We start from the raw sequence: 12,469 nt of genomic DNA, 5'->3' as shown, positions 1-12,469 counted from the left end.
TACAGGATTTCCTTGTCCCCTTTCTGTAACCTGCCATGTTTTGTGTGAGCCCTGCCTCTCTCTTGTGTCCCATCTCTTAAGTATCATTTCTCCATGTGCTGCAGGAAGTTACTCACTACCTGGTAAAATGGTGTTCATTGCCATATGAGGAAAGCACCTGGGAGCTCGAGGAAGATGTTGACCAAGGGAAGATTAAAGAGTTTGAATCCCTCCAGATTCCACCAGAAATCAGACACATGGTAACGTCGCATGTCGTCTTAGCCTCTCTGTGACTGAGGGTACAGAAAATACTACTTTTAAGGGAGGGAGGGATACTAAGCACATGCTTAGCATGTCTCCTGGTATTTCTCTCCTGAGCCTTACATACCTGCAGGCTTTGTTTATGGTGATGAGTATAGCCGATGAGGTCTGAAATACCCTTCCTAAGGTTTCCCTCTTCAGCCTGAGCCCTGTATGTGGCCAGGCCTTGTTCAGTGCTAACTTAATTTTCTTCCCATGGACCATACTCTTTGCTCTTCTTCCTAGGAACGCCCAGCCTCTGAGTCCTGGCAGAAACTGGAGAAGTCACGGGAATATAAGAATAGCAACCAGTTGCGGGAATACCAGCTGGAGGGGATGAACTGGCTACTCTTTAACTGGTACAACAGGTGAGGCAAAACTGGTGCACTGTGCCACCTCTAGGAGTTCTGGTGGATTTCAGGCATCAGCAAATGCCCACGAGAGTGCCTGTCACTTCTCACAAAAGGGATCCCCTACATTCTTGAAAAGCCCCAGCACAAATAGCTGCTCCTGCTGTCTGCATGTTACTATAAGCAGTAATTAATGAGATACTGTCCTTTGTGATTTAATCTTTATGAATGTTATTACTAATAAAAGCTCCTACCATCAAATGGAATGACGTACATGTCAGGTGGTGCTGAGGGGCTGTGGAAGGTTTCAGTTGTATTCACTTGCACAGCTAGTTTTTAGCAATGGTCATGGTGTTGTGATCCACACCTTCAGGAACAGAAATGTGTACTCTGCTGCAGAGGTGTGGCATGCTGCACATACGGTTCTTGATTTGTCTGTGCATGTCCTATAGTAAATGTTTACACGCTTCCCACTCACTTTGGGTGCTGGTACTTTGCAGAAATGTGGGTGGCCTGCCCTGGATCACCTTTAGTCTGAGTCTCTCTTAAAGCACTTCACTAACACTGACTTCATCCTCCCCATCTCCACTGAGGAAAGCACTGTCCTACTTAGCACAGTTAAACAGGCTCAGAGAGGCCACATGACTTGCCCCATATCATAGTCAATGAAAGAGCCATGGATTCTACTCCTGTAAGGTGTATAACATAACTTTGTGCTTTCACTGTCTGCAGGAAGAACTGCATCTTGGCTGATGAGATGGGCCTGGGGAAGACTATCCAGTCTATCACCTTCCTCTCAGAAATTTTCTTGATGGGCATTCGTGGCCCCTTCCTCATCATTGCCCCACTCTCCACCATCACCAACTGGGAGAGAGAGTTCCGCACCTGGACAGAAATGAATGCCATTGTGTACCATGGCAGCCAGATCAGCAGGCAGATGATCCAGCAGTATGAGATGCTGTACAGAGATGTGCAGGTGACTTTATGGTCCTTCCAGGACCAGTTCCCTTCAACCCCAGTGGTTCTCCTTTCCTTCCTCTTTGCACATGGACATTTGTGGCTTCTCAGAATGGATAACTGCAGAAGCCATCCTCACAGCACAGTTTCCTATTTTGTTCTGAGTTACTCAGACTGTTTGCTAATAAAGAACAATCATGTTTGTAGAGGATGCAACAGATCTACCAGGGAGGAAGGGTTTTTTTGGTGTCCACAGTCTGCATACTCTCCAGCAGGCTTGGGTCCAAGTGGGGAAGAGGGTGTAAGAGAAGGACACACTCTGCTTTTTGCCACTTCTGTAACAGGATTTTGCCTTTCTACCCAAGCAGTCTTTCCCCTGTAAGGAAGGGACTCAGAGCTAAGGCAGATATAGACTCCAACCTAGTTGGAAACTTGCAGAGCAGCACACTGTGTAAACCCCCATTCCCAGCTGCTATTACATGGGTAGCTGCATGGTGCATCCCATTGCCTAGCAGCTGTAAATTGCTCATTCTGCCTTCTGTTTCCTTAGGGTAACCCTCTCCCTGGGATCTTCAAGTTTCATGTGGTCATCACCACTTTTGAGATGATTCTAGCTGACTGCCCAGAACTGAAGAAGATCCAGTGGCGCTGTGTGGTCATCGATGAGGCCCATCGGCTGAAGAACAGGAACTGCAAACTGCTAGAGGGTCTGAAACTTATGGCCCTGGTGAGAATTTACTGATTGTGCTATTTCAATGACCTAGCCACATTTACACCAGCAATCTGCACAGCCAGAATTCAGCTATTTAGAGGAGGCCTCTCAGATAGATATCACCATTGTCTTCAGGACATTTGCCCTGGCCACAGGACCCTGGGCTATGCTGGCTTCATAGATTTCATAGGCATTAGGGTTAGAAGGGACTTCGTAAGATCATTGGGTCCCAGGACCCTGCCCAAGGGGCAGGAAGTCAGGTCAGGTCAGAGGATCCCAGCAAAATAAGCATCCAGCTGTTTCTTAAAAGTGTCCATTGTAGGTTCTTGCACCACCTCTGGGGGAAGTCTATTCCAGGCTCGGACAGTAAAGAAGTTTTTCCTTATGTCCAGCCTAAAACGGTCTTGCTGGAGTTTGTGACAGTTGGACCTTGTTGTTCCTTGGGGTGCTCTGGTGAACAGGCGTTCTCCCAGATCCTGATGCACACCCCTTATGCCACCCCTTATAGGCTGCCACCAAGTCACCCCTGAGCCTGCGCTTCTCCAGGCGGAAGAGTCCTATGGCTCTCAGCCTCTCTTCATAAGGCCTGTTCTCTTGCCCTCTGATCATGCATGTGACTCTCCTCTGGACTCCTTCAAGCTTCTCAATGTTCTTTCTGAATTGTGGATGGCTTGTCTTTCATCAGCTGAGCTGCAGGTCTGTTTAGGTCTAAAGTGGTGCCACATAGCTACTGAGGGTCAATACAGCTGGTTTTGCGAGAGTGGTGGCTTTAACCCTACTTTCTGGCTGTAGTACAGAGTGTCTCAAGGGCATTCTTTCGGTACTCTTCTGAGGAGCTGGTATTCCTCTTCATTCCCTGTCTTAATGTGTTGCTTCAGCAGCTGCTAGGTTTCATCTCAGAAACAGATGCCTTCCAGTGGCCGAAGTTATGATTCCCATGTATTAGCCATGTTATTTTCATGCCCTCGGCCAGTGGTTGATCTTCTGATGCTTGTTTGTTTTTTGCAGTCATTGCTGCTGAGGCCTTCTTGTGCCCTGAGGTAAAATTATGGCCAGTCTCCCACTTTGGTTCTGACTATGTAAGTGCTGCATCTTGGCTCCAGAGCCCTGACTCATTATCTTTGTGCACAGGAACACAAGGTGCTGCTGACAGGAACTCCTCTGCAGAACTCAGTGGAAGAACTTTTCAGCCTGTTGAATTTCCTGGAACCACAGCAGTTCCCCTCAGAGACTGCCTTTCTGGAGGAGTTTGGAGACCTCAAGACAGAGGAGCAGGTATCTAGAAGGGACTGAGAGGAGTGAGGTTTATGTGTTGTTAGTGAAGAACCCCATGGCTTTGAGGAACAGTCAAGCACATACTTTAGTCACAGTGTATCATCAGGGGGTCTTTATTGCTTAGAGCAGGGATGTCAAACTCATTCTTCCCCGCATGCCAGAATATGGAGCCATGTCATATAACCTGTGGGGCTGCCTGCAGGGCTGGAAATTTGGTAGCAATAGCATTAATTACTGCAGCTTCTGGAGCCACTGCTCAGGGTTCCAAACTGTCCATAAATTTATGGACAGTCTATAAAGAAAAAGGCAAAAAAATTGTCTGTAAAGTCCATAAAAAACCTGAGATGACCATGAAAATTAAGAAACAGTGAGCTTGATTTAATATCTATCTTTGGAACAAGGCTGGATGGAAGTGTTGATGGACAGACAGAGGAGAACAGTACCACCTTGTGCCTGAACAGGAGTACAGTTTGGTGTCCTGCAGGGAGCTATCATGGCTTTGTGGCCCGCAGAAACCACCCTAGACCCCACCCCCATCCCTGTTACTTGCTTCCATTGCATCCCATTGGCCATTGTGTCCCTGTAAGGTCAGCTTGACTCAAAGGTAGTCAGGACCACATGAACCCAGTCAGTCTGAGGCATTAGGTGGGACAGAGAAGGTGTGGTGCAGCCAAAACACTGATGTAGGGTCAGAATGATAGAGAGGCAGCAGGGGTGTTCTGTGCCAATATTTGGGGAATGGGGCTGGTACAGGTAAGGTTCAGGGGTGAGCTAGGTGGTAGCTCTCGTGGGCTGGTTTGCTAGTGACTGAGACTATTAACTGCTTGGGCTTCACTTAATATTTAATGGTTAAGTTTGCTCTAAGGTGGTGTGCTTATCCCTTTAGGCCCTGAAGTAAACCCATTTTTAGTTCAGTGTTGCTTGCAAGTGGGGAAGTTTGTTCACTTTAGAATACCTATTCACATTTATTTTCCCAGGTTTGTGGGTGGGGGCATTAGCCAGAGTTAGAAAGTTGGTGTTAGACCCCTAAAATTTGAACCTAGCCCTTTTTACTGCTGGCCAGGGCCTGACAGGAGGGTTACATTTACATTATGTAAAACGTGTGTCAGGAAAACTATCAGCAAGTGAGGTTCTGGGGGAGGCGGAAGAGGGGCTGCAACCTGGCACACTCAAGGTAGGTATGCACCAGGGTCTCCCTCTGTGGGCAAAAGGGGCAGGTGTCATGGGTGTCTGTAAAGCATGCCAGATTCACGCCCATGGAGACAGCTCTGTGGAGGAGCCGCCAGCCGAGGTCCCTGGTGGCTCGTGGGATCAAAGTGGAATATAGGCTAGTCCACCAGGGACCCTTGCCCCTGCCCTCACCTAGGATGTCCTGCTACTTGCTGGGGTGGGACACAGGACGGGATGATGGACGATGCAGAGCACAAGTGTTTAGAGCTGGTGATGGTGGGCTGTTCAGAAGCAGACCGGCTTGGTTCCCCCCATCCTGCTGAGGTGGTGGGGCAGGGAGCACCCTGGGACCTGTTGAGGCAGTGACCTCATGACAAGCTTCAGAGGGCTGGGGGACATCAGAGGGTGGGGACTGCCCTGTTGTAGGACCTGGTTGATATAGGTGAGGGCAGTGGGTGGCAGGGCAGCCTTTACCTCCTGAAGTATGTGGCAAGGAGCATACAGCAGGCACAGCTCCATACACTGGGCCAGCACAGAGGGGCCGCCCAGCCCTGCCTAGCATAGTCCAGGACATGAGTAATGCCTTGACCAGGACCATCCTCCAGCACATCCAGGGAACCTCCATTGCTGGCACCGCCAGCTGTGGGCTTTCAGCAAGGGCTCAGCCTGGAGGTCAGTGTCCTGGGTGACCGTCCCTGGATGTTAGCACCACTGTCCACCAGATAGTGCTTAGGGATCATTAAACCCTTAAATGGGATGCAAGATATGAATGCAGACAACCCAGTGTCCTAAAGTCAAAGTCAAACTTTATTAATACAACAAATATTATCTTAGAAGTTTCTATATTCAGAGAGAGAAAAACATCCAGTACAATAATCTCACCCAATCCCAGATGTTACTTTGCTCAACAGAAAAGACAGCCACTCAGTTCCCGGAAGCAAAGGGTACATTGTGGGCTGGGACAGTCCAAACAGGTGTTGAAGGCTAGATGTATGACAATGACAAACTTTCTTGCTCCTCCTTTTTATGCTTTTCTTCAGTTTCACTCCTTTGATAACTCTTTGCTTTCGGATTGGTCTCTCTGCAGTCAGCATACTGTCCATCTTTTATCCTGTCAGTATATGTCTGTGTCTAACAGACCCATTGCAAGGACAACTCTTAAATTTGCCTTTTTCTAGTGTCTTAACTTTGGGCATTGTCCTATGGTCTCCCTTGTCACCTTTTATTAATATATCCAATCCTTTCATCCCTCTGATTCAGCTGGTTAGTGCCAAGTTCAGTTATTTGGAGCTACTAACAAGGTCATTGCTATATTATGTTAAAAGACCTTCTCACAGTGATAAAGAAGAAAAGATATCATGAGCACCTATGAGCTCTACAAAAACAACTTAAAGCCAGCTAATAAAAAAAAAGTTAATAAGGACAAAACTTAAGCAGTGATTAAATATGGATAAATATAAACAATACTATAAACAGGTGCAACTTCAAAGCATTAAACATAGCAAGCTACCTTAATCTTCTTGATGGCTATGTTCACCTATGCCATCACTGCATGGAAGTCAGTCTGATAGTCAGACTCTGCCCCTGCTGCTCAGGGCCTGTATGGGTTGCAACCATTAGCCAAGCTCTTCATGCTTGGCTAATGCAGCAAGTGATTATTTCACCCCAGGCTTGCCTGACATCCTGCTTATTGAAGGAGATTGTCATAATATAATCCTTGCAGCCACTGAGCTTGATAGCATTCTAGTCTAATATAGAGCTGTTTCATTTTCCAACACAATAAAATCAGGAATACAAGCAATACCATTTGCACAATAAGCAAAACAGCAATAGGATGCAACATTAGATTTTAAAAATCCCATACAGTTGGACTCCATCCAATCAAAGTTTCCCACTTTGAATGCTGTCCAGCATTTTGGACCTTTTCTAATACTGTCAGTACTTCTGTCTTGTCTTGTCTTGTCTGAGCCGCGGTTTCTTGATTGTATTTCTCAATGATTGGAGTACAGTGCATAGATCAGGGTGAGACAAAACTTGCTGCAAGGTTTGCCACAAATCCAATCCCAGCTGCAGTGGGGTTATATCCTGATATAGCCATGGTTTAGCTTAAATAGACTGAACAGTCCACCGGGGTACAAAAATACATAAAAATCACAACCACTTACAGCAGTAACCTTTCACAAACTCAACCAATGCATCTCAGTTGTTCTCTGTACCAAACAAACTTTTTGATGCCTCAGTGGTGGTCCTCCTCCTTTCAATTTGCCATGCCTACTCAGGCAACAGTACACCATTGCTTAGTCAAATTTAGCTTTGATTTTAACCATATTTTAAACACAGAGGTCCCAGGTTCAGGGAAGCATCAACTCTGTAGGTTCTTGTTTCCTTTAAAACAATGGGTTAATGCAGTTTTTCCTTACACATCCTGGTATGTTGGTGTTATAAATGCTAGCATCTAAATACAAACAAGATACTTTTTATAGCCTTGAAAACACATCATTAAGTGTTTGCTAAAAATACACACATTACCTTTTAATAAATGCCATTTTTCTAAACAAATGGAATTTAAACAAAACTTTCATATAAATTGCTGCTCTTTGTTTCAAATATTAGAACAACTTTCCAGTCCAAGCTGAATGGAAATATCCTGGTCTGGGATCCACAAACAAATTACATTTTTAGAGGGAGCATTACCACAAATTTTTTACAATATTTACATGATATTCATATGCATTTAAAATTTTGAGAACTTCAAATAAACAAACAAATTACAAGACAACACAAAACAGACAAGGCAGTCTTTGCTGTAGTAGTAAAGCCATCACTTAGGTGAGGAAGACGCTGTTGATTCTATTGATGGTAATGAAGCCTCATGGTCTATCAGTCACCTTTGCTAATTTTACACTATGGTTTCTGCAAAAGAAAACAAACACACAAACCTGTCAAGGAAAACTCCTTGCATTGGAATATCATTCATATTTACAGGGATGACGTGCAGTGGCAATGTACACATAACTGCAAAACACAAAGACAAAAAAAAGGGAGGGGCTCAACTCCCTTTAGGTTAGTTCAGGTTATGGAATCACTTTTGATATTGTGGCTGGCTTTGCCCAGAGATTCCCTTCTTAGCTCCTGACAGAGGCTGCTTTTTAGCAGTCTGTTTTTCTGACAGTGACAGGCATTTGAAGATGCACCCTGCCACACATCTTCCCTCCTTGGCCTTCACCAAGGGGTCTTCTGTCTGGGTATGCTCCCCCTAGCCTTTTCCCAAAGGGTAACCCACAAGACAGTAGGGGCCAGGGTTTTTAGGCACCCTATACTCACCTTTTCATGGGGTGGCAACATGTGGCATGTTGTAGAGACTATCCTGCCAAAAGTAGCTCTACCACATTAACCAGTTTTCAGGTCTTACCCAGGACCAATCTCCAGGCTCTCCTGCTCTGGTCATCTTCACTTCTCATGGGCACGGTTTCTCACTTCTTCTGAGCTTCCTGACCCCTCCTCAGCTAGTTGAGATCTCAGACTCAGTCTTAGCAGTGGCCTCTTTTAAACTTTTGACTTCTTTAGGCCCCGCCTCTGGATTGCTAGACCATTTGGTCTTTCAAGGCTTTATCCCTTTGGACTATGGGCTCCTGGACCCCTTAGGTCTCCAACTGTGTTACCTGGACTTTGACCTCCATTTAGGTCCTGGCCATGCTCCTGGGCTGCAGACCTCTCATCAGATCTTTCTGTGTTTTGGCTCTACTCTGAGCCTCTGGACCCATTTGGTCCCACTTTCTCCTGGTCCCTCCTGGGCCACAAGTCACTGACTGCTTCACACACCTTTCAGACTATAAATCACTGGCTTTCCAGCAGTTTTTTTTGAAGTCCCCACACTTTCTTGAACAGGCCCCTCCTACAATGTATTCCCATTTTCTTAATGCCCAAATCAATGCCAAACACTCCTTTTCACATGGATTAAAGTTCTGTTCAGGTCCTGTTAGGGTTCTTCAGGCATAAGCCACTGGTCTTTGCTCTTTTCCTTTCCCTTGCAGTAGGGTAGCACCAATAGCTCTTTCAGTAGTTACCAACTGCAAGGCAAAGCATTTTGTCTCATCTGGGCAAGCCAATGCAGGAGCTTTCACCAGATCCCTTGTTAACGGAATTAAAGTTTCTTGTTGTTCCGGGTACCATTTCCACTGTTACCGTTTTTTTTATCAGTTTAACAAGAGGCTGACTTTTCTCAGTGAACATGGGGATAAAGTCCCATGATAAATTCAGTGTTTCCAACAGTGCATGAAGGAATGATAAGTCTGTTGGAACTGACAATTTGCCTGTCTGCTCTACATGCTGCCTATTTGAAGTTCTTCCATCCTGTTTCAGTGTAACTCCTAGGTATTTCACCTCCTTGAATACCAACTGTACCTTAGCTCTATTAACCTTGAATTCTGTTCTTTCAGTTATCTGCAATACTTCCCCTGTTACTTTTTCTACTTGCTCTTTATCACCTCCATGTATCAGTATGTCATCTCCATATGACAACACACAACTTTGACTATCTGGAGAAAGTTTATCCCACATTTTTACCACATGTGCATGGCATATCTCTGGGGCATTGTGAAATCCTTGGGATACTTGATTAAAACAATCCTGTTGTTCCCTGAATGTGAACCCAAATTTATACCAGTGTTCTTGTGCCAAGAGAATGGCAAAAAAATGCATTAGCCAAGTCCAGTACTGAAAACCATTTCGCCCCTCCTGCTATGGCTGCTAGAATTTCAGAATATTTTGGCACAACAGGAGCTGTGACAGGAGTCATTGCATTTAAAGCTCTGAAGTCTTGTTAGTCTTCAGGTTTTCCCCATCTGCCTTCAGAACAGGTCAAATCAGGTAATTGCAAATGCTAGGCATCTATAGCATGCAGCATGGGCATTTCCATGCGCTGGGCTAGCACAGAGGGATCTGCCCACAGCTGCCTAGCATAGTCCAGGAGGTCTCCAACACAAGTGACGTGGGCCAGGACCATCCTCTGGCACACCCATGGCACCTCCGTCGCTGGCATCTCCAGCTGCGGGTTTTTCAGCAAGGGCTCGGCATGGAGGTCAGCTCCCTGGGCGACCGTCCCTGGGGACCTGGAGGCTGAGACCAGCTCCCAGGCTCTGAGGAAGTTCTGGTAGAGATCTGGCAGCTCCTCCAGGTCCTGCTTGGGGAGGCCCTACAGGTAGAAGAGCTGTCAGTCATATCAGAACCCTCAGAGGGGGCAGAGAAAAGTGCAGCCAATCAGGCACCACATCACCTGGCTACCAGCACTGTAGAGGAGTCTCTTCAGGGCCTGAAAGCAGGTGTGGACCTGGCTGCAGAGACAGACCACAAGGGGAGGCTCAGGACACCCACAGAGACCCAGCGCCGTCCCGGCCAGAATTACCCCAGCACCCATCTCTGAAGATTGGCCAGGAGCTCAGGGAGCACAGCCAGGGTGTTGAAACAGTTCCAGAGCCTGGCTAGGACCAGCTGGTTGATGACTACTGCCCTCCCATGAAGGGAAAGACACTGCAGCTCACCCATGCCCGCAGCTGCCCAGACACCCTGACCTCCAGCTGGTGTCAGTTCTCTGGCAGGGAGGGGTGATAGGGGGGACAAGTAGACCCCCAGATAGAGCAGTGAGCCTGTGTTACATTGGATGTGCTGGAGCACAGGTGGGAGCTAGCTCACCTGCCACCTGTCACCCACCATCAGGCCAGAGCTCTTGACCCAGGTGACCTGGGCAGAGGAAGCTGCCGAGTACACAGACTGGCAGGCCTCCACCTGCACCAGGTCACCCAGGTGCTGGACAGCCAGAAGCACCTAGTCAGTGTACACCAACAGGACCACACATGTGGGCAGCTCCTTAAGCACCAGCCCCACCACCCACTGGTGCAGGAGGCAGAGGCAGGGCTTGGAGGCAAAGGTGTAGAGCTGTCCTGACAGTGGGCAGTCTTGATGCACCCCTGGCCTGAACGGGATGGGCTCTGTCAGCATCCAGTTTAGCTTGACCATACGTTCTGTGGAAGCATACAGCACCCGGAGAAAATGCACAAAATGGGAACCAAAGCCAAATGCCCTCAGTATGCCTGCAAAGTACCCACGATCACCTTGTCAAGCGCTTTCTCCTGGTTGAGGGACAGGAGGGCTAATGAGAGAGAGTGTCCCTGCAAGTGAGCTCAAGGAGGTCCTGGACCAGGTGCAGTTGTTGAAGATGGAACACCCTAGAACCATGTATATCTGGTCGGGGTGAATCGTGTCTGCTGGCATGGACCTCAGGTGCAGTGAGAAGGCTTTTCGCTATGACCTTGTAGTCCATACAGAGGAGTAAGACTGGGTGCCAATTCCTAAGGTTGTGGGGGTTCCCCTTTTTGGGCAGCAGGGCCAGGATAGCTTTTCTGCATGACAGGAGAAGCACCCTGTCTCTTTCAGACTCAGCCCAGACCTTGACAAGGTCTAGGCCGAGGACGTCTGTAACAGGGGGCCTACTTGGGCTGATCTCCGTGGCCCGCCCACCTGTTCTTGGGCCAGCCACCTGCCTTCTAACCCGCCACACCTTGATGTTGATTGATTAATTAATAAATGTCAGTTAAGTGGGAGGCTGCCCATTTTGCTGCCCCAGTGCCAGGGGGTGCTCTCTGCAGCTCCTTTCCTCCCCTACACCACAGCCCAAGCCTCGCAGATGGCATCTAGGTGTTCTCGTTATCACCAGCCCCCACACAGGCCCCAAAATCCTCCTAGCAGGACCCCTCCACGAGCCCTCCTTTCAGGCAGCCTATCCCAACTTCATCAGGCTACCTAGCTCCCTGAAGCTATTTTCCCCTCTTGGGTGTGGTTCCCCCAGGACCTCTGGCTACCAGCCCTGGCCCACCTCCAGGCCAGTCGGGACCCCAGGCCCCCGGCTCTTGGGCATCCCTCGCGATGGGCCCCTGGCCCTTTTGACTATCCTGGTCCTGGCCCCAGCATGGGCCAGTCAAGGTTACTCTCTCAATCAGGTTGAGTCTCTAGTCCCTCACTCTCTCCAGGGCTCTGCCCTCTGGACCCTTCACACAAACTGGATTACCCACCTGGTGGTGGGGGCTAGGGGTTAAGGCGCCCCAACCCGCATTTCACCAGGGTGGTAACTGGCCTGGCATTTCCTGGGGGTTCCCGCGCCACTGAGTCCCACGAGGCCACCCACTCCCGGCAGGGTGCAGTTTTAGGTCATGCCCAGGACCAGGAGCCTCCTGACCATCCCCTACAGCTCCTCCCTTACCTCCAGATGTAGATCTGCAGCCCTCTGGCCAGGCAATGTTGTTACCTGGCCTCCAGCAGCTGAACTGCCCTGTTTATATAGACAGCCCCTGACTCAAAATGGCTGCCCTCATCAGGCACCTGCTGGCTGCCAGCTCCATGCCCTTAAAGTGGCAGGTGCACACAGTGCCCTGCCACAACGTCCCAAAAGGTGTGGTAGAACTGTATGGTCAGCCCATCAACACCTGGCACTTTCTTAGTGTGCGTCAGACGGAGGGCATCCAAGAGCTCGGCCAGAGGAGGGGAGCCTCCAGCTGGTCCTGGCTGCCCGCTCTGACCTGCAGCAGGCCTTCCCACAGGACTTGGCAGGCATTGGTCAGACCTGGAGAGAAGAGCTCTGTGTAGAAGGTTCTCGTCCTTTCTCGCATCTCACTTGGGTCTGTGAAGGGGGTGCCATTGCCCTCCAGGAGACAGTCAGTGTATTTCTTAGTGC

The 12,469-nt window shown here is 48.4% G+C and overlaps 1 protein-coding gene across 8 annotated transcripts in view; it reads left to right on the top strand.

Annotated features, from left to right (window-relative positions):
• The window catches only part of CHD6 (chromodomain helicase DNA binding protein 6), a 256,715-nt gene that overhangs the window by 120,798 nt on the left and 123,448 nt on the right, over window positions 1-12,469 (top strand). For all 8 annotated transcript variants that reach the window (XM_019500672.2, XM_059733285.1, XM_059733283.1 and 5 more), the window contains 5 exons: window positions 105-239; window positions 526-647; window positions 1,362-1,605; window positions 2,137-2,313; window positions 3,430-3,573. In XM_019500672.2, the coding sequence (XP_019356217.1) occupies window positions 105-239; window positions 526-647; window positions 1,362-1,605; window positions 2,137-2,313; window positions 3,430-3,573 (822 nt within the window). The remainder of the gene's footprint in view (window positions 1-104; window positions 240-525; window positions 648-1,361; window positions 1,606-2,136; window positions 2,314-3,429; window positions 3,574-12,469) is intronic.

Source organism: Alligator mississippiensis, chromosome 9 (genome assembly GCF_030867095.1).
Source record: "Alligator mississippiensis isolate rAllMis1 chromosome 9, rAllMis1, whole genome shotgun sequence".
NCBI lineage: Eukaryota > Metazoa > Chordata > Crocodylia > Alligatoridae > Alligator > Alligator mississippiensis.
This window is presented reverse-complemented; position numbering and strand designations above follow the sequence as displayed.